Here is a 19,841-nt window from a genome sequence, read left to right on the forward strand (position 1 = left end):
TTGAATTGTGTCTAAAATAAGGTTTAAAAAATAAGGGGGAAAGCGCGTAGGAATATAGTGACATTGCTGCGATGAAAAATCCCACCACGAAAAGATCGCACAAAATTTGAGCACCAGCTATATTTAACTATGACACTGTTAAATATAGCTGGCGCTCAAATTCAACTTACAAAAACGATTAAATTATTTTAAACTCTGATTTGAATGTCCTCCTCAACAAAATTGAAATGCAAACGATTTTTGGTCTTTAATTATTGCGACTTATTAGCCACTCAACCCATATCACATGAAACCTCCAAACAGTTCCGTTCCGCCATTCTTTAGAAATATATACGCGATATTACCGATTAAGAAATACAATTGGTATAAAAATCGAAGAATATCCAGATAATTTTCTACTCCTTTCAATTATGTGTATTTTTCCTCTGAAAAGGCTAGTTGGGGTTGTTTAGGGCCAATCATTTGATCAGGATTTTAATTCGTTTTAATAAATGATGGAAAAAGCCTGATAAAAAGTTAGGAATTCTATCCATATTTCTCTATACAACTTTACTTAAACATAGAAGTTAACCTACTTGCCGGTCGCATTTTGTAACACTATATCAACTACAACTACATTATTCTTGGCCTCTTTGTGTCGCCACCAGCGACCCAGTCGATGCTCCTGCCCGACGCCCACATAAAGTTTAGTGCCATCGGCATTAAAGGTAAGGCCATTAATGAAGCCAGTTATGGGTATGCTTTGAATCTGTTGCAACTTGCGGGCATTTGGATTCGTTTGCCAGAGTTTCACAAAGCCATCACAGGAGCCTGAATATGATAGAGAACGTAAGAGAAGGTGGAAATAGAAATTAAAGAATCCATCCAACCTGTTGCCACTAAATCCGTATTGACCACCACAGCAATGGCTGTTATCCAGTTGGCGACGCCGTTTTCTCCCACACCATGGGCCAGCTGTGTGGTGCAAATGGGTTTCTTCTTTAGGGCGCTCCACAAACTGATAGCACTGCAAATGTTACGAAATTTTAGTATCTATCAGTCGGCGATATTTACTCTATATTTTACCCATCCACACCACCTGACACAAAGTGTTCATCGTTCATTAACTTGACACACTCAATGCTGTCCCTGTGTCCATTATAGATCAGCTGCGATTCTTCTGTAATCTTCCAAATGCGCAAGGAACAATCTGAACCGCCTGCGGTAATGGCTCGCTCTCGACTCAGGGCATCTATGCTGGTGACTCCTGTTTGATGACCAAATCTGGAGATAAAACGGTTCAAAAAATGTTTGCCTGTTTACACTGTTCTAAACTTACAAACTCTCCACATAGGCCATCTCGTCCAGCGACCAAATCTTCACAGAACGATCCTTAGCTGCGGAGTACAAGTCGTGCGTTCCTTTTCGAAAGACCAGGCCTGCAACGCTATCTCTGTGACCCTTCAGTGTCTTTACATGCTTCATCGTTTGTGGGCACCAGATTTGTATATGAGGACCGCCCTCGGCCAGAGCCATGTACTTCATGTCCGTGGACAGGCAGATGGCTATGACATGGGAGCGTCTTTTCTTGCCAGTTTCGGGCTCTTCTCGGTGTGGCAAAACATCGCATTTGTCCAAGACCTTTCCATTCTGCGTGGACCATTTCAGGACGAACTGAGACTTGGCTCCCGCATAGAGGAATTTGCCGTCTGGACTGAGAGCCAGTGCACAGATTGGCATGTGGTGGAGCTTGTGTTTGAGAACACTTGTCACTTCATTGGTTTTCAGGTTGCCGGCAATGTTCCGTCGCAGTTTACCCACGCTATCCAAGTAGTCAGTCTGTAGGCGCTGCTCAACACTCTGGCCCAGCTCCCGATCTTCGGCACGCTCCGACTCCTGCTTCTCAATCTCCGATAGATACTGCTTGGCCAGACGCAGACGTTTGTCTTGTGCAGTCTCCTCCTCGCCCTCGTCGGAAGAGAAAGCTAAAGTGTTGTGGCCTCCGTCTCCCAGGTCACTGTTGTACTCCTCATCATCACTTTCAATTTCCTCATCCTTTTCCTTGGGACGGCGTTGCTTCTTCGGCACTGGCCCTTCTGCACGGGCATTCTGGAAACCCGATTTCCCCGATTTCGCTGCTGTTTTGACGCCTTTACCTTTTGTTGCTGCGGGAGTCTTTTTCAAACATTACAGGTACGTTTCTTTTTGGGCGGCTTCTGTCTTACCTTCGTTTTTTTGTTGGCCTTGGAGCCTGCTTTGAGAAAAAAGGACGATGACATCTTGATAACTGACCAGTGCTTGGGCTTTAATTCAATATATTTATTATAAAAACTTAGTTTAAAAGCCGAAATAGGCCCACGTGCATACTTTAAAGCGGTATGGATTTTTTAGTACATAGAAACAGCTGTTTCAAAAGTGGCCATTTCTGAGGTCAGGCAACACTGTTTTTGGCGCGCACTCAAACATAAGTGGCACTATGTATATAATTTCTCAAGTAATTTTAACTGCAATTAATTGAAAATTTCAAATAGCACTTTTATTTATGATTAAATTTAAATACTTTATTCAGAATATTTTATGGATATAATTTAAATATGGATAACAATAACTATACGATTGAAAAGTTATCAAGTAATTTGGTTAATTCAGTTTTTCTATTTATTCCTTCAAATTAGCATATACAATGATAGAAAAGCATGTTGATGTGACGCTTGTAGGGTATTGAAATTCGTTTTCCTGTGTTATAAAATTATCACAAAGTATGTTATTCAGTTTTAAAATTGTAAATGTTTTTTATTAAATTTTGCCGTTGTTTTTTCCGCAATAACTGATGATGACGAATGTGTATGGGCTAGAGCTCCTGTTGGGAAGGAGAGCTCGGCCCCTAGTGCGTAATGGGTACCTACAAAGAACAAAGAACGCTCCGCGATGGAGAACGTTTCCATAATTTTCTAAAACTAAGTAACGTGTAAAAATAATTGCAAAAAAATTAAATAGGAATATCTGTGTTCACGCGTTACATGATCGAGCAGAGACCCGATGTTTCGGTGCCATTCTGGACCTTTTTCGTTCGTTTGAGCGTCACATTCCGCAACGCTGGCTTCAGTTCAACCACCGGCTCCGGATCGGCATCGACAGCAGGCGGGGGTGTGACTGGTTTCTGGGCAACGGCAGAAGATGATCCCGCTCCAACAACCGCCGAGACTATCGCCGAAGTTGGTGCCGTTGTGGTCGCGATTGAGTTGCTGTTGCGGCTGTTGGTGCCGTAGCTGCTGCCAATGACCGAGATGGAACTGATATTGGCTGGAGCACTGGTTGCAATCTTGGGGACGAATGTGTTACCGCCGCACAGAACTGGAATGGTGGAAATGGTTTGAATTGCATTCACCTGCTGCGAGGTCTCCAGAGAACTGCAGTTTCCGGATCCGCCTATGACACTGATAGCCGAGACTTGCGTATCCGCTGCCGATCCCATCGTTGCTGCTGCCGGCGTCGATGTGGCGGCCATTGATGAGCCGTTGGAGGCACTATTACTTACTATACTACTTGTATTCTTAGTGATATTTATTTTTATTCTATTAACTAAGCTAGCCAAAGGTAACGCCGGTGCCGGTCCTGCTGCGCTCAGGTTATGCGTCGACTCCTGCGGCTCTCCATTCAGTTCTGTTTCCGCGTTGGCCACTGTCGCCACCGTGTCCGCGGCCTCCAGCTCATCGTCGTTGGCTGGAAGAGTGAGCGAGGCCACCGAAGCTGGTCGCTCTATAGTAGCCGGCGAGGGCGAGGATCCAATCGTTTGGGTTTGTGTTTCTGACATGATACCAAAAGTATGAGCAACGCGTTGAATAACTGTTGTCTGGACACACTTACCGCTGCTGTTGATGGATATCTCATCCTCGGGCAACGGCAGCAGTGGCACTACCGTGCCCACATCTTCGAAGCCATCGTCTTCGTCCTCATCGTACTCGTCCTTGGGCTCCTCTTTGATCTTTACATTTAGCAGGGCCAACCGCGTCTCATCATCCATCTCCTTCTCCACATACGTGTCCAGATCGGTGAAGGGAATGTTTGGCTCTTGGATCTCCACATCAGACTCATTGGCTGATTCATTCTGTGGCTGCTGGCTGCTTTTCTGCTTCTCCCCATCATCCTCGCAGCCAGAGCTGGGTTCCACCTTGTCCTCCGTTTCGTTGCCCATTTCGGCGCGCGTCACATTGGCGGGCACATACTCATCTTCATCATCGTCAACAATTTCAGTGACGCTGGGCTCTTCGTTGGGCAACACAATTACATCATCGTCATCATCATCGAACAGGTTCGGCGCAGGCTTATCGGCGTCTGTTCACCAAAAAGAGAAGAAAGACCATGAACTCAAGAACCTAAGAAGAAAAGCACAGCAGAAATCTCATGCAACTTACCATCTTCCTTACCCCCATCCTCCAGCTTAAGTACCGTGTCCATTGCGTTGTCATCGGTGTTGTTCATGTCCACATCTTTGGAGTCTTTCTGCTCTGCGGGCGGGTTCAACGAAGTCTTGTAGTCCTCATAGCACAATGGATGGTAGATCTTATCCTCGACGCGAATGGCACTGCGCAAGTGCCATTCCTCCAGCTCCTCGTTGTAGAACTGCTCGAATTTCTCGTGGCACATGTCGCAGGAGCGGTCCACATCATCGTTACCGGCTGCGCAGGTGGGCACAGGCGAGTCCAGCGAACGTTGCTGGGAGAGATCATCGATTGCATCGGGGCCTCCTGGCTGGCCCTGCGTATCCAGGAAATTCTTCTCCCGCTCTTCCACATCCTCGATCTCTTCGTACTGCCGCCAGTCATTCAGGTCATAGTACCAGCGCCTGGAGGTGGCCTTGCGGGTCGAGTCACGCTCGCGTCGGTTCTGACGGAAGTGCCAGTCTAAATGCTGACTGTACTTAATGGTCTGCTCGGGCGGGAAACGCACACCACAGCTGCTGCACTGCATGCCCAGGTAGAGCGTAGCCACCACGGCCGACTGCCGGGTCTTGATAGTCTCTGGCCTCTGTAGGTTGATGCGTTTGATGGGCTCCGTTGGCGGCGAAACGTACACCGGTGGGGCGGCTGTGGCTTGGGCATCAGCTGGAGCGGCAGCTGCGGGCGCTTCTTTGGTTGAGGTTGATTCGCCAGCCGATATGCCCGGAATAGAGGTTCCACCAATTATTCCAGACGAGACGAGCTTTTGAAATAAATCATTGATATTCAGATTGCCAAGAGCATTGGATGCAGCTGGCAGGGATACGGCTGGTGCATGTGCTGCTGCCGCTGGCTGCTGCTCCACTACGGGCAGGGGCTGGACAATCATCGGTGGGGGCTGGGGTGGCTCTGCCGGAGCTTCTGTCTTAATGTAGACCATATCAGCCACGTGCGTCTTGCCGGCCACAACGCCCTTTGGCAGGGTTCCGAATCGGATAAAGCAGCTGCGTCCGCCATTCAGCTTCATGCCCTTGGGCAGGCCGCCATATTCGATCTTCTGGAGCTGGCCATCGAGGAGAGCATATTGGAAGCTGTCCACAAACTGTATCGAATGCTGCTCGGCTCCCATCTGGAAGGTCTGCTGTCTGGCATCCAAGAAGAGTGGAACAATCGTGTGGGCATCCACAATCATGTTTATTTTGCCAACCACCAGGTCACGACGCACTCGGCCAATGTCCACATTGGGCGGAGGACCCTCCGCCTTGAGTACGTGCAGGCTGTTGCCAATGGGCAGGGAGACTGGCGGTCCACCAAAGTAGATCTCATACCAATGATCGTCGATATAAAGCTCGCGGGAGGGAAAGCCAAAGCGGATGCGATGTAGGGCCCCATCTAGATGGAACGGCTTGTAGTCGTCGTTGAAGCTTAGCGGCAGAGGCTCATTGTGATCGATCATGATCACGCGCTGGCCATGCTGGAAGCCAATCTCGTGCGGCTCGTCGCCATCCATAAATATGATGGCCACCTGGTTGTAGAAGCGAATCTCTTTGGATCCGCCATCGATGGTGATGCTGCGCACCACATCCGCCATGGGGTTGTCCAGCGAATTGATGGCCTTGGTCATTGTTACGGGCGGAACTGGTGGCAGACCCATCATCGAGGGCGGCTGTGGTGGTGGCGGGACGATCGTTTGTGGCATCACAATCGCAGGCGGCTGTTGCCAGGGCATTCCCCGGAACCCGGGTGGTACAACAGGAAGCGAACTCCCCGCTCCTCCAGCTCCACATCTCTTATTATTATTATTGTTGTTGTTGTTGTTGTTATTGACATTGGCCAACTGCCAGGCGGCCCTTTGAGCAGCCGCAGGATCCACCTGTTCGCCCCATTTGCTGGGCTTTCGTCTCTTGTTCTCTCTCTTGGACTTCTCCCGTTTATTTTGCGTCGGCTTTTCGGTGGATGTCGATCCCTGTATTGGCTGATCCTCATATCTAGGGGAGCCGTCGCTGCGTGGCGAGCCAGAGGAATGATTCTCGTTGCTCTTGAGCTTGGGTATCCGCTTGCGCAGAACAGCATCTCGGGCTGCATTACGCTCCACTTCCGCACCATCAGGTCGGCGACGGGACTCCTTCATCTTGCTGTTCTCGTTAATGGCCACAACCTTCTGGACCAGGTCCTTGTACTGCTCTTGGTTCATATTGTGGTTCTCGTACATCTCCTGAGCCTGGCTGAGGATCGTGCGCATCTTCTCGTCGTGCGCCTCCTGCGAATCATCGTTGGCCTTCAGCTCGGCCAGCTGCTTGAGACGCTGCACCACAGACTGATCTCTGACTTTGTCTGAAGGGATGAGAGATTCATTAGTTCATTAGTTGGCTGTTGTAGTTCGGTGTGCAGGGGGCGGGTGGTGTGATGTCTACTTACCGGACTTACCGGATAGCTTGTTGTGGAGACGCGCAGACTTGGCCAGCTTGGCGCGCAGCTCATCGAGTGATGGCCTCTTGAGCTGCGAATTTGTTTTGGATTGTGGCTACAGAAAACAACAAAAAAAACGGCAATGTAAAATGGTTTCACAAAACTAAACGGAGCTCCGTCTCGAAATGTACCTTTTCCACATCACAGTTGTCCATTGAGTCGTCTTCCACCACGATGACTGCATTTGCACTTCCAGGCTTTACCACAGCGGGAATCTCGCGACGCAGATCAACATCCTCGCTGCCGAAGAGACTAAGGGGAATATGGGAGTTATTGAAGAGCTGCCACGGTTAACCAAGTACTTCTAAAATATCAGATCACTCACGCGTCCAGTTTAGTTGATTTGCTGCGTTTCTGCTGCGGTGGCTGCTCATCCCCGTCGATCTCTGGGGGTAGCGAATCTGCGGAACGCTTCTCCCCAGTGATGCCTTGTACCTGCAGCAGTTTGTTGATGGATTGCTGCAGTGTCTCCGATACATTACCCTGCGGCGAGCTCTGATTGACTAGTGGTGCGGATGCGGCGGCTAATGCAGATGCTGATGCTGATGTTGATGGGCTTAGCAGTAATGCTGTTGATAAATTCGCTGTAGATTTATCTAATTTATTAAACTGTTTTTGTATTTTGAACGACACTTTTGCGGGCAATTTTGAAGAAGACGTAGTACTAGTAGATGATGGCGATGATGCGTTGGAGGCGCTACTAGCAATTTTTGTTGTGCTGCTGATGCTGATGCTGTTGTTGTTGGATGTGAATGTTGTTGTGGTCGTGTTGGCGGTGCTGCTGCTGTTGCTCTGGTCGAGTGGTTTGGTTTTGGCTATGGCGAATGCTGGCGGAGGCGGCGTCTGGGGCCGCCTCAAGTCAATGTCCATACTGGATGCCACCATAATCGGTGGACTTGAAGCTGCAGGAGCTGGAGGGCCTGGTTCAAGTATTTGAAATGTATCTAGAAAATTGATTTTGCTTTTGGGCACACATTTTTGTTCTTACGGAGAGGGGAGAATGAGATGGAAGCAAGAGAACGACCAAAGTAAAATGGAAATAAAAGCAGAAGATGTGCTAAGCAAATTAAATCTGAGCGAGCACCAAATATGAGAAAATCATAATGAAAAAATCATACAGAGAAGAGAGGACCAGGCGCAGGCCTTGGCCTTCAATCACCATCAGGCACAACAGCCAGGCTAGTGTCGAATTAGTGAGAAATTTAATTAAATAATGCAACAAAATCGTGGAGTGCAAGTGCAGTTCCACGGGGCTGGGGGCTCCGTTTGTGGAAGCAATGAGGCGCAATGTTAGGTTAGGCTATTAAAAAAAAAAAATCATAATAGGTGGGATTCAAATGGTATAAATACTAGGGGGAGGGAAGGTAAAGGGGAAAAGTGCCGTTCTACAAATACAAAAATAAGATAGATGTACAAATAGTAGAAATACAAAATACAACTAGCTGCTCTGCTGGCTGGCTCGCATATACAATACATATAGGGAAGCCAACTACAAAATTACGCTTCAAACAATTATAAAATAAATATGATATGTAATATAAGTATGTAAGTAGGTCTCGCTTGTCGATACTCCAATGTTTATAAATTAGTATTTTATGTTCGCTTTGGATTTACACGGGTTGTGTTCACAACAAATTAAAACTGCAGTCTTTATTTTATTTTAGTTTCTCTTTCATCTAAATCAATCAATGTTTTATCAATAGGCGGTTTAAGTACAAAAATTACTTGACAGTTATCATTATTTGTTTTCTTTTGTTCTTTTTTGTTCTGTTTTTTTTTTTTGCTCGTTTCAATTTAGTTTTGTGCTTTTTTTGGTTTCGTATAAATAAACTACAAATCACAACAAAAGGCGGCACCCTGGCTACGTTTTGCATCAATTAAAACAACTGGGAATGCAAAAGGTTTTCAAACACATTTTATTTACAGTTTACGATTTGATTTGGTTTTCAAAAGGTTTTGGTTTCGGTTTTGGTTTTGTTTTTGCTAGGGTTCTTTTTTGATAGCACTCTTAATTATTAAAAACAAAAATTCCATAAATATACTAAGTGAGATCATATGTGGGCAGGCTGCGTTCGTTCTATTCCCCACCAAAAAAAATGGACCAGAAAACATCGAAGGAACGAAGGAGCCGAACAAGTTCGAGTATGCTCGTATAGAGGAAGATTTGAACAAAATTATGAAGGGATGCGCAGTGTAACGATCCTCTATTCAGAACGAAGGGCAGACGAGGACACGACCACGGAAAGTTCATCTCGTTTCACCTTTGTCATTTTCTTGGATAAATCCACAAGATCTCTACTCCAATATAATTCGTTTAACGTTTAACTTTTGCCATTTCCTGGGAGGATTACTTTTACTCTAGATCAGTGGTGTGCACCTGGACCTAGATATTCCACTGACTTTGGAACTATGACCGAAACACGGAAACCAAGCTGCAGTTCTAGATAAAGCAAGATCTTAAATTCAAAATAATACTATGATCTTTCAAATAAATGACTAGCTAAAACGTGATGAACTTTCCGTCTTGAGGTATCGTCTTTAGGATGAATATCACAATTTATCACAGCTTTCACAGCTTGGGTTGCGGGAGGAAGGTAGACAGGTAGAGCAAAAAAACCTTACGATGGGTCAACAACACACGCCCACAAGAGCCCGCCATTCCACCTGCCTAAGCCAGAGAGTGCCGCCAATTTGGTTTGTAATTTCAGCTTTCTCAACTACTTTGCCCGTACGGCCATGAGCTTCGAGGTCGACTTGCTTGTTGGCTAACAAATGTGAGATTAGAATTAAAAGTTGTTTCTTACGTTTCTCTAAATCATTCGTGATGATTGTCACTTTTGCTGCTACTGCCGCTGCTAATGCTGAGGCTGAGGATGATGCTGATGCTGCTGCTGCCACTTGAGATAGGGATTCTGGAGCTGCTGTTTTCTGTTCGGGAGACTTTCCACCACCGCTGCGCAGGTCAACGTCCATGAAGATGGGCGAGCGGCTGCGTGATCGGGTCGAGGACGACTTTCCGCGCATGGACGATGACGATTTGTGTGCAGCATTGCGCTTAGATTTTGATGGCGAGGTGGTTGGAGAGGTGCTTTTACGCTTCGAATTGGACGGTGATCCATTTCGGTCATGTCGGTCGGAATGCTCCTTTGCCGATGGTTTAGATGAGCGTTTGGCAGGCGATAGTGTCGAGGAGCTACTGCTAGCACCACCTCCACTTTTGTGTCGTGCATCAGAGCCCGATGAAGATGTTGAGCTCTTGGATTCACTGCGCTTGCGATTCGATGAGCTGTTTGGATGGGAGCTACTGCCATTGTTGCTTTTGGTAGAGCGGCTGCTGTTCCGTACTGGTGACTTGCTGCGCGATCGACTAGATTTATGCGAAGATGAGGAGGATTTTCCCTCCAGACGGGGATCAGAGGATCGCGAGGGAGCCGCCTCCACCTGAGATTGCATTTGCCGCGCCAAACGTGGATCCCGCTGACGCACAGAGTTCAGTAGAGCCGGATTGACTGGATTAACCCTTGACTTCGCGGAAAAGGGCTGTGTGCGGAAAAACCATGTTAGCTTTCATCAATGTTAATGCTCTATGCCTTTTGGATTACCTGTTGCGCAGCTGGCGTGTTTGGTAACCCAGGATTCCCAGCGTTACGAGAATTTCGAACGACTGGATCCATAATAGGTGGACGAAGAGCAGCAACAGAAGCGGGTGGCGCTGGCATAGCGACATTGGGTGCGACAGCAATAGCATCCGTCGCCTGGTTCAGCTGACGCTCTTGCTCCTCTAAATGCTTCTTGGTTTGCTCCAGCTCAAGCTCCAGTTTGCGTTTCTTGAGCTCCAGAAGCTCGCGGGTCTTAGCCTGGAGTATCTCCTCCATGTCGCTGGGCAGTGTGGAGTTAACCGGCATCCCAGGAACCAAACCCTGTGCGAGAGTACCAAGAAGGAACAACGTTAGCCAATCTATTTGCGATGAGGAGAGACGATTGCCAGCAGACTGCTTACCGTTTTGAGAAAGTCCGGATTAACATGAATGGCGGGATTAACATGTATTTTGTTGGTGGGGTTCTTGGCCGTAATGGGCCAGTTATTATCAAGACGCTTTACCTTTACGTCTAGGGCATACATCTTGGAAGGTGGGAATACCTCGTTCCAGGTCTGTCGCAGGGCATACATCCGTTCGCGCACCTTCTCCAGCAACTGCGACTGGGAATGCTGCACCTACAAGGTGAAGTTGGTTAATGCCAGCGAAAGGTAAACACTTGAGTGAGATGGATGACTTACCGATTCAAACGCGTTGAGGAATATGTTGACTATACATTGTGCGAACAGCTGCACGTAGCTGCTTCTCACATTCTTAATTATCGAATCAATTAAATATAGTATGGGCAATTTAAACTCGGGCGGCACCTGTTTAAAGTTTGGTAAAATAGGTAAGAATATAGAACAATAAGTTTCTACAGAACGTCGCTAGCAGTCAGTCAGACAGAGGGGCAAAGAGAGAGTAAGAGAGAAGTGGGGGACCGACAGACGGACAGACAGACCAAACATCAAATATCTTCCATCGGCGACATCATCAACGGCAGCGGCGGCATCTGGGCACAAGTTAAATCTGCACAAAGCCAGACAAAGGGAAGGATCTGTACAATCCAGTATGAGACTCGTAGAACAGGGGACTGAACAATCTCTAGGTATCCGAGTGAGCGGCTGATGAATTTTGTGTTATTTTTTTACCAATGCGATTACATGGGTTCGAGCAAATGAATTTGTTACGACTGTTTGTATGTCCTTTTCCCCCGGTGTTGGTGAGAGATGTGTTTGGAAAATGTTCTTTTTCTACACGTTTATGATTCAAAGTAGATTTTCTTTAGGATTAGATACGAACATAAGCAAGGTACTACAGGGCTGAAGTATTTCCGTTTAGCGTCTGGTTTACTTTTACCGAAGAGTGCGTTTTCTTCATTTCGCAATAACAAAAATTGCTGCATTTTTCTTTCATGGAATATTTTAGAAGCAGTAAACGTTTTTGTATAAAATAAAAGACAACTTGATGACGATTGTTTAAGTATTTTCTGTTTTTATTGCATTTTTCAGTTTACTTGATGTTTTTTTTTGTTTTTTGTTTCTTTTGTTCTTTTGTAAGCTTTAAACTCTGCGATCAAAAGTTGAAAGAAAGTAAAATAGAAGAGGAAATCAAACTTCTTACCTTTGTAGAGGATAAAATCAGTCGCGGCTTAAAACCCAAATTATGTGATAAATATTAAGATATAGAACCTAACTAGGGCTATAGGGGATCTGATATGCCTATTTCCAAACGACACCAACGAAAGCCCAGAGAAAATGATCACATTTCAAAATATACAAAAGGAGGCTGCTGTCCTTCGTTGGATCCCTTTGGAAAAAGACAAACAGATCAAGAGGGTTTATAGAGAGAGAGAGAGAAAGAGTAACCAAAGTTCCTATCACATATCGAAATGGAGATTCACTGTTCTCGTCACAGCCAGCTGCCGAGTACGACGACGGGGGCTTACTAGTCACTGTTTGGTGTGATTTGGTTGGGTGTCTTGGTTGAAATAAATATGCGTGTTATGTTAACCTGGCTGATGTAGTACTCCACCACGCGGACTATGACGTGGGCATAGTTAATGTTCTCCTCCGCCAGCATTGTGAGCATGTTGATGAGCGGTTTGCTATTGCAGTTCAAGTCCTGTAGACTCGACAGATACTCCTCACCAATACGTCGCTCATCATCGCGGTATGACTGAAATAATTGCTCCATCTTTGCCCTTCCTTCCTAGGTGGCAATCCTCTACTAGGTTATTGATCAAATTTATGTTTAGAAGAAACACGCAGTTGTTAGGGAGAACGCTAAAGGGAGAAAGAAAAAGGTTGGTTAGTACCAGCCAGGCAACAGTATTCAATTTGCTAGGCAACAGCATTTAATTTATATCAAAACGATAAGGGATGGGGAGAGAGGTTCATGGTGCAGCGGCAAGGTAAACAATCACGCGCGTCTGAAAACAAACCACAAATACACCCACATACATGCCAACAAAATTCAATATGGCGTCCATCAGACACATTGCCTCGAAGGCTGCAATTTGCAAATTGCATCCTGCCAACGTTTGAGGAATATTTTATCACCCAAACTTCTTTTCACTTTATTGTCTTGACGTTCAGCACAGCAGTTTTCAATAGTTTTGCACACAGCGTTTATGTTTGTGTCTTTTCGAAAAATTTTCGCAGACAAAGCCACGTTTATATTACCAACACATGCACACGCGTTTTTCACAGTTTTCAAACCATGTTTTAATGCTTATAGCGTTCACATAGACATACCTTTTGTTATTAATACATTTGTACAATCAGTTAAAGACACTTTCGTGAATTGAAAATTAAATTAAATCACTTCAAAATAACAAAATTAATCGTTGAAAACTCTCACGTAACAAACTGCGATGTATTTTTTTTACGAGTGTGTGTCATACAGTGTGACCGCCGATTTATCGATAAAATATACCGTCCGACCCTCAGAAATATACCGAAACAGACCGCCTCATTTTCAAAATATACCGTAAATATACTGACGAAGTCAAGTTCTATTTTACATATTCCTCGTGTTTGATATTCCGTCGAATATTACTAGCTATATAGAACATTTAGCCATGCCCATATAATTTTATACGATTGATAAATCAATTTTCTACTTGACTGGCCTATTCTAAATACATGCTTTTATTCGATTTCTATATACCGTTGAAAATTAAATTTAATATTGATATACCGAACATATACCACCGGTTTAATTTTGACCTCAAAAATACCGACAAGTAAAAATACCGTATCTAAGCTGCAGTGTGACCGCGGTTAAAGTTTGACCCTCAGAAATATACCAAAATATACCGTCTCATTTCTCTGCTACTGTTCTGTTTATTTATACTCTTATTTCGTAATTAAATGCCATATATCATCAATGATCTAAGATAAGATCTTGAGCTCACCCAACTCAAATGACTTCGCAAATCTACAGCCAGAAGAAGTTCATACCGACGCCGCCGGAGAAGGGCTCATTTCCACTGGATCACGAGGGCCTCTGCAAGAAGCAATTTCTTCTATACGCCAGCTGCCTGCGGCGTAACGCCCAGGACACGAGTCAGTGCCGCGAGGACGCCCAAAACTATCTTGCTTGTCGCATGGACAACAATCTTATGGAAAAAACCGAATGGTCAAAGTTGGGCTTTCACGATAAGAAACCGGCGCCAGAGGAAGACAAGCAATAGTAGTCCACAATGAAACCAGAACGTAATGTGATTATAGCAGCCACAGGTAGCGTGGCAACCATTAAGTTAACGCAAATGATAGCAGAACTCTCCGATGAACGGCTGCCGTACAAATTTCACCTTCAAATCCTTATTACCGAGGCAGCCAAACACTTCTTTGAGCTGGAGCAAATACCCGAGAACGGTGGGTGGTTTGTAAGATAAGTGGTCCGGCTTATGCCTTGAGTAACCTTCCTTTTCAGTGCCCATTCTTCATAATCGCGATGAGTGGTTGGGTTGGAACCACCGCGGCGATCCCGTGCTGCACATTGAACTGGGAAAGTGGGCCGATCTGATGGTGATTGCTCCACTTAGCGCTAATTCTCTCTCCAAAATGGCCACTGTAAGATGAACTAAACCAGATTCCCCAGTAATCTTCTGTAAACATGCCTATCTGCGTTTCTATTGCAGGGGATTTGCGACAACCTTGTGATGTGCGTCGTGCGTGCTTGGGACCTGGAGAAGCCCCTACTCTTTGCGCCAGCCATGAATACGCGCATGTATGATCATCCCATCACAAAGGAGCAGATCGAAAAGCTGGTGAGCTGGGGCTATAAGGAGATTCCCTGCATTTCAAAAAAACTAATGTGCGGCGACACGGGCAATGGGGCTATGGCAGAAGTGCCCACAATTGTTGAAGCGGTGGTGGCTGCCTTTCGGTTGGATAACTAATTGTTAAATATTTATAATTAAGGTCGGGCGACAGGAGAAAGTAAACGCCCAAATTGTTATACACACATTGTTTATATATCGCAGAATATTTTGTTACAACAATTAGACATTTATAATTGGCCACGCCTTACAGATCCACCACCTTCATGTTCTCCATGGAGTTGTTGGCCGAGTGGTTGATCAGAGCCTTCTCCGAGTCGGTGAGATTGATGAACTTGTGCTTGGACTTCAGTTCCTGCTGTATGGAGGAAAGCAAATCTGGTGAACAGCGCCCTGTCCTTGTGCTCCTATTCTCTCCGTTCCCGCTCTTCTGTCCTGGCAATTCAGGATCGCCTGTTACCTCAAGCTTCGGCTCCATTATGGTCTCCATTTGAAGGGACTGACCCTTACGACGCATTCGCTTCGAGCCCCGTGTGATGAGCACCACGGCAGGCGATTCAAACGGCAAAGCCTGTATGACAGTCTGGAGAAGTTTTGGTGGTGTCTCTGGAGTCTTGGGATTGCCAATGACCACATCCGCTTGCAGGGCACTCTGGGCACGCTCTCGCTCCTCCTCGCGTTCCCGGGCTGCATTCTTTCGCATCAGCTGACGGGCTCGCTTCTTCAGGATGGCCTGCGCGTTGGGATAGTATGCAATTACCTCGTTCAAGTCCGACTTGGACAGCACAAACAAATTAGAGTAGCCCTTGGATCGCACATCGGCCGTGCGACGATCGGCTCCGTTGATGCCCAGCAAGCTGATCTCTCCAAACACTGAACCTTCGGTGAGGGTGGCCAGAACCACGTCGCTGTTGGGACCGCCCATTACCTGGACTTGGCCCAGCTTTACAATGTACATCTCGCGGCCGACCTCCCCTTTGCGGCAGACAAAGTCTTTGGGCAGAAAGGTGACCGCCCGCAGCTTCAACACCAGATCCCTCAGCAACGCCTCCTCGCAATCGGCAAAAAGCTGAACCTTGGACAGGGTCTGAATGTGTACGGAGATGGCGATGTCTGTTTTGAGATTAATGGGCAGCGCATCAAGTATATTGGATTCATCTGAGAGGAAAGAAGAGAATCAGAAAAGTGGATTACTTTGGAGAAGCATGTACCTACCCAAAGTACGCTGCTGCTCCCAGGTGAACTGGAACCACATCTTGACCCTTGACTGCACCTCTTGGGATAGATTCAAACGTCGCATGTACTCCAGCGTCTCGTCCTCCAGCTGACGGTACTCGTGCTTGTTCCTGGTGGCCGTGGATATGATGTCCCGTATCTGTCCGATCAGCAGGGCGAACACAAAGACGCCCATCAGCCAGGCTACCGTCATGAAGACGTACTCCCCCTGGCGTTCCGGCTTCGGATTTTTTCCTATCGATGTGGCCGTCTTGGTGGCAAAGGCAAAGCACCGCACATAAGGGTGTCCCTTGCCACTGAAGACCCAGCGGTTCTTGCCCAAGCCCTGATAGTCACTGTAGGCGTAGTACAGGGCAGCTGTGATGTGGATCATATAGAGCATATAGGTGAGGGTTTTGGCCACGCGAACCTATTTGGATAAAAGCAATCCAAAGATAAGTGAATAAAAAAAGGATTCAAATGGAAACTTACAAAATGCGGCGATGATATCACCCGATCCAGCAGACGGAACACTTCCCAGAAGCTTTGTATCTTAAAGAAGCGAGGGAAGCGCAACCAGACTGCGCCCGTTCCTAGCTTCAGGTAGAACAGCTCCAAGGGCAGCAAAGCCAGAAGATCCAACTGTTTAAGAGTTCTATGAGGCTGGGTTTGGCATGAGTGGAGGGACTAAAACGCACCTTAAACTGTAGCTTCCGCATGTAGTTTTTCCTCGTGAGGTTCTTGTTCTTCACCCAAAAGCCCTCGAAGAGGTACATAACTCGGTGCTTAAAGAAGACCACATCCAGCAGATAGACGATGTCCGCACAGAAGTCGCAGGCCAGCCAGATGTTGGTGTTCTCCTTCGTCTGAAAGGGAAATGAGGCGCGCAACGGTATGACCCAGGCGTTGTAGAGGAAGGATAGCGACACCACACACAGCCAGGAGATGTAGATCTTCCCCTGTGGATCCAGCGTCCTTTCGTCGTTGTTGGCGCCGCACAGGCTGGAGCAGAGCCAGACATTGGAGCGAGGAGTGTCCGCCTCAAAGAGGCGTCCGCGATGAGGCGAAGAACCAGCCGGCACCAGACGCACCTTGTGCTCCGGCGAGGGATGCAGGCTCTTGGTGCTCGCATGCAGGGCCGTCGGCGGAGGCGAGGGCGAGCTGGCGTTGCTGGACGAGGGCGTGGGCGGCAGCTCGATCCGGGACTTGACCTTGTTGGCGCGGGCCGTAAAGCGTCGCACCAGGTGGCGGACCTGGTCGCGTAGGAACTGCTGGCCCTGCGAATCCAGGCTGCCGGCGCTGCTCGGCTTGCGATGATGCTCCTGCTCCCGATCCTTTTCAGGTTCCAACACGGCTACGATCTCGCTCTCGTTGATGGAGGGCGAACGCAGGCGACTCACATTGTGATCCTCATTCTGCAGCTCCGGCGACTCGTTGTAGCAGATCTGCACGTCCTGTTCGTCTTCGTCCTCTTCCTGGATGTCTTGGGACTCGTCTGCTGGCTGGTCACACGACTCCAGTGGAAATACCACCTGTCCCGTGGCCGCCGCCAGCTCTTCGGCTCGCTGTACTGCCACCAGATCGGATACTGGCATGGGAACCATCCCCGGAAGGGGCGTCATCTCCAAGTTGTCCGGCTGCAGGATGCGTCTCACACTGTCCGGACTTACCAGCGGCTTCTCGTGCTTCAGTATGTGCTTGACCAGGGCATGGGTTGCTCCGATATTGCTCTGCTGTTCGGCGGCGTCCACACAGCCAATTCTACCGTTACGGAAGTACAGCCGGGAGTGATAGAACCGGGGACTGTTTGGACGCTGGCGACGCTGCGGGGCCTTGTAGGCATTGATCTTGTAGGTGATCCGCTTGACGGGACTCGGGGTCTTGTTCTCCTTGTCGCTTCGCCGGATCTGCGCTTGGATCTGCACCTGAACCTGCTCCTTCTCCAACTCGTTCTCGCGCTGCATCATTTGCTCTGTGGCCGTAACAAACTGTTCGATCTCCTTGATGTCCTTGGAGATCTCCTCCAGGCTGCGCCGCACCTGAGCCTCCTTCTCCCCCGGACTCGAGTAGCGGCGCACGCTCTCCGGCTGCCGGTTGATCACATTCCGCATAAAGGCGTGCCGCTCCAGAGTGTCGCAGAACTTGGGCTCTGCCACCTCCTTGGACCTGCCCGATTCGTAGCCGGAGCTGGTGGTAGGCGTGGACATTGGAGAGGTCGCCATCCGCTTGAGGTGCTTGTGTGCCTTCGGTAGTTGGAAATCGTCGTACGAAAAGTTCTCCAAAATGTTGGGCGATGACTTCAGTAGCGATGCATTCGCCTCCAGTTCGAGCTCCTCGCTGCGCTGGTTCAGCTGTGAATGAAGCGAGCACTCGGTCGATTCGATGGCCAACAGCTCGTCTCGAGGCGAACCAGCACGCACATCCAATAAAAACAACTCCCGGTGCTGCGGCTGAATGTGCCTTGCATGGTAATTGCCCCGAGACGCCCGCACTTTTAATGTTTCCAGTATCAATACCTCATCTATCTAGTATATCTATAGCTCTATCTATGAGTTGTCGGTTATTGGTTTAAGCGCGTGCCATAAGCGAAGGACGCGGGTTCACAATATCTTTGGGGTCAAAGTTTATAGGCCCCTTACTGAACAAATTCTCAAATTAAAGCTTATTTCGTTAACCCAATAATGGTAACTAACAGATACAAATATTTTCCACGGATAAAGAAACGTTCCAAAGAAACAAATGTCTATTGCGGATACAAAAGTAAAGCTAATAATCCAAGTTACCTGAACGATTCGAAAGCATCTTATAGATACATATGTATCTCAAGGGTTATTCCTGCTATTTTCAAAAGAGAACCCTAACAAATGACATGTGCTACCAATAACTGATGAAGCTTCTGTATCTCTGAGGCTCGGAAGGGAAAACCCTTCCCCAATAGTGTATAAAAAACCTCCTCGAACTTCCAAGATTCCTCAGAGTATCTCAAGTTGACCTCTTCGCGCGTGCACGAAAATATCCACGACATTTAGCTTACCATGCGAAAGCGTCCCATGCTGGTCATTATGGTGGATTGTTTTTGGCTCCGAGCAAGTTCAGTGTCAACGCAGGGAGGGGAGGGTTCAGGGTCAGTTGCCTTAGTTCTGAAAGGAGAGAGAAATACATGCTAAACTGCGTGTTGCACACGGCGTATGACTTATTTGCTGAATAGAGTAGACATGACACGCAAACGAAGTGCAGCAGTCCCCATCGACTGCTATCTACAGCCCCCACTATCCATATGCCACGCAGTATTGATTTTTCCAGCTGTTGCAACTTTTGGTTTTCTTTGCCGATTTGCTTATTCCATTCGTTTGCTGCCCGGAACCCATTCCGGGTCCCAGTCCCAACTCAAACCCACTTCAACAGGTGGTTTAAATTTATTTGGAAATTGTAGAGTCACACTATTTTCAGGGATTGCGATATTCTGCACGGATTATTCTTGAAGTTCTTACTTCCCTGATTGCACTCAGAACAGATGTTTGCTTGGAAACTCACTTGTCCAAAGGCCCACAGGATAAGGATTGGCTACTGTGGATGCTTCTCGACCCCAAACAAAGAGTCGCCTGCCGCCGCTGAAGGAAAAGATGAACTGGACAACGGAAATGCCCTGCACTTGGCAAAACAAAATCAACGCAGGCGCTCTGTACTTCTACGTGAAGTACAGTGGAACTAAGCTCACTTATAAATGAAGCCTATATGTATATAAAATATCATAATGTGCGGGAATCTTGTAATCTATATCTCGCAATTATCAAACAAATATTACTTAGAATTTCCTTTATTTTTATTATTGGCTTACCTTTCGTAATGTTTTTCTTCGTGTTATGTGGAGTT

At 47.1% G+C, this 19,841-nt stretch overlaps 5 protein-coding genes across 7 annotated transcripts; 2 read left to right on the top strand and 3 right to left on the bottom strand.

Annotated features, from left to right (window-relative positions):
• Positions 1–466: 466 nt before the first annotated feature.
• On the bottom strand, positions 467–2,289 carry LOC6593128 (U3 small nucleolar RNA-interacting protein 2). The gene is made up of 5 exons (XM_002018066.2): positions 2,205–2,289; positions 1,319–2,154; positions 1,066–1,263; positions 870–1,006; positions 467–810 (listed from the first exon to the last, which is right to left on the bottom strand). Exons 1-5 carry the CDS (start codon positions 2,256–2,258, stop codon positions 572–574), a joined length of 1,464 nt encoding a protein of 487 aa, XP_002018102.1. The 5' UTR covers positions 2,259–2,289; the 3' UTR covers positions 467–571.
• Positions 2,290–2,746: 457 nt separating this feature from the next.
• LOC6593127 lies at positions 2,747–12,750 on the bottom strand. 3 transcript variants are annotated; one of them, XM_026986761.1, is made up of 11 exons: positions 12,479–12,750; positions 11,167–11,292; positions 10,888–11,103; positions 10,490–10,807; positions 9,692–10,427; positions 7,213–7,456; positions 7,019–7,139; positions 6,837–6,942; positions 4,395–6,752; positions 3,847–4,314; positions 2,747–3,786 (listed from the first exon to the last, which is right to left on the bottom strand). In XM_026986761.1, the coding sequence occupies exons 1-11, from the start codon at positions 12,659–12,661 to the stop codon at positions 2,996–2,998; spliced, it is 5,667 nt and encodes a 1,888-aa protein (XP_026842562.1). In that variant the 5' UTR covers positions 12,662–12,750; the 3' UTR covers positions 2,747–2,995. The 3 variants fall into 3 exon arrangements, with proteins under 3 accessions (XP_026842562.1, XP_026842561.1, XP_026842560.1); XM_026986760.1 differs by having other exon boundaries at positions 6,846–6,942; positions 7,213–7,471; XM_026986759.1 differs by having other exon boundaries at positions 7,213–7,471.
• Positions 12,751–13,849: 1,099 nt separating this feature from the next.
• Positions 13,850–14,230, top strand: LOC6593126 (cytochrome c oxidase assembly protein COX19). The gene has a single exon (XM_002018064.2). It carries the CDS (start codon positions 13,893–13,895, stop codon positions 14,160–14,162), a length of 270 nt encoding a protein of 89 aa, XP_002018100.1. The 5' UTR covers positions 13,850–13,892; the 3' UTR covers positions 14,163–14,230.
• LOC6592732 (phosphopantothenoylcysteine decarboxylase) lies at positions 14,172–14,934 on the top strand. The gene is made up of 3 exons (XM_002018063.2): positions 14,172–14,346; positions 14,405–14,544; positions 14,613–14,934. The coding sequence occupies exons 1-3, from the start codon at positions 14,172–14,174 to the stop codon at positions 14,871–14,873; spliced, it is 576 nt and encodes a 191-aa protein (XP_002018099.1). The 3' UTR covers positions 14,874–14,934.
• LOC6592731 (cyclic nucleotide-gated cation channel beta-1) lies at positions 14,927–19,692 on the bottom strand. The gene is made up of 6 exons (XM_002018062.2): positions 19,503–19,692; positions 19,003–19,108; positions 16,667–18,319; positions 16,461–16,610; positions 15,969–16,398; positions 14,927–15,911 (listed from the first exon to the last, which is right to left on the bottom strand). Exons 2-6 carry the CDS (start codon positions 19,027–19,029, stop codon positions 15,001–15,003), a joined length of 3,171 nt encoding a protein of 1,056 aa, XP_002018098.1. The 5' UTR covers positions 19,030–19,108; positions 19,503–19,692; the 3' UTR covers positions 14,927–15,000.
• Between the last annotated feature and the right edge of the window lie 149 nt (positions 19,693–19,841).

This window comes from Drosophila persimilis, unplaced genomic scaffold (genome assembly GCF_003286085.1).
Source record: "Drosophila persimilis strain 14011-0111.01,24,50 unplaced genomic scaffold, DperRS2 tig00000002-arrow-pilon, whole genome shotgun sequence".
NCBI lineage: Eukaryota > Metazoa > Arthropoda > Insecta > Diptera > Drosophilidae > Drosophila > Drosophila persimilis.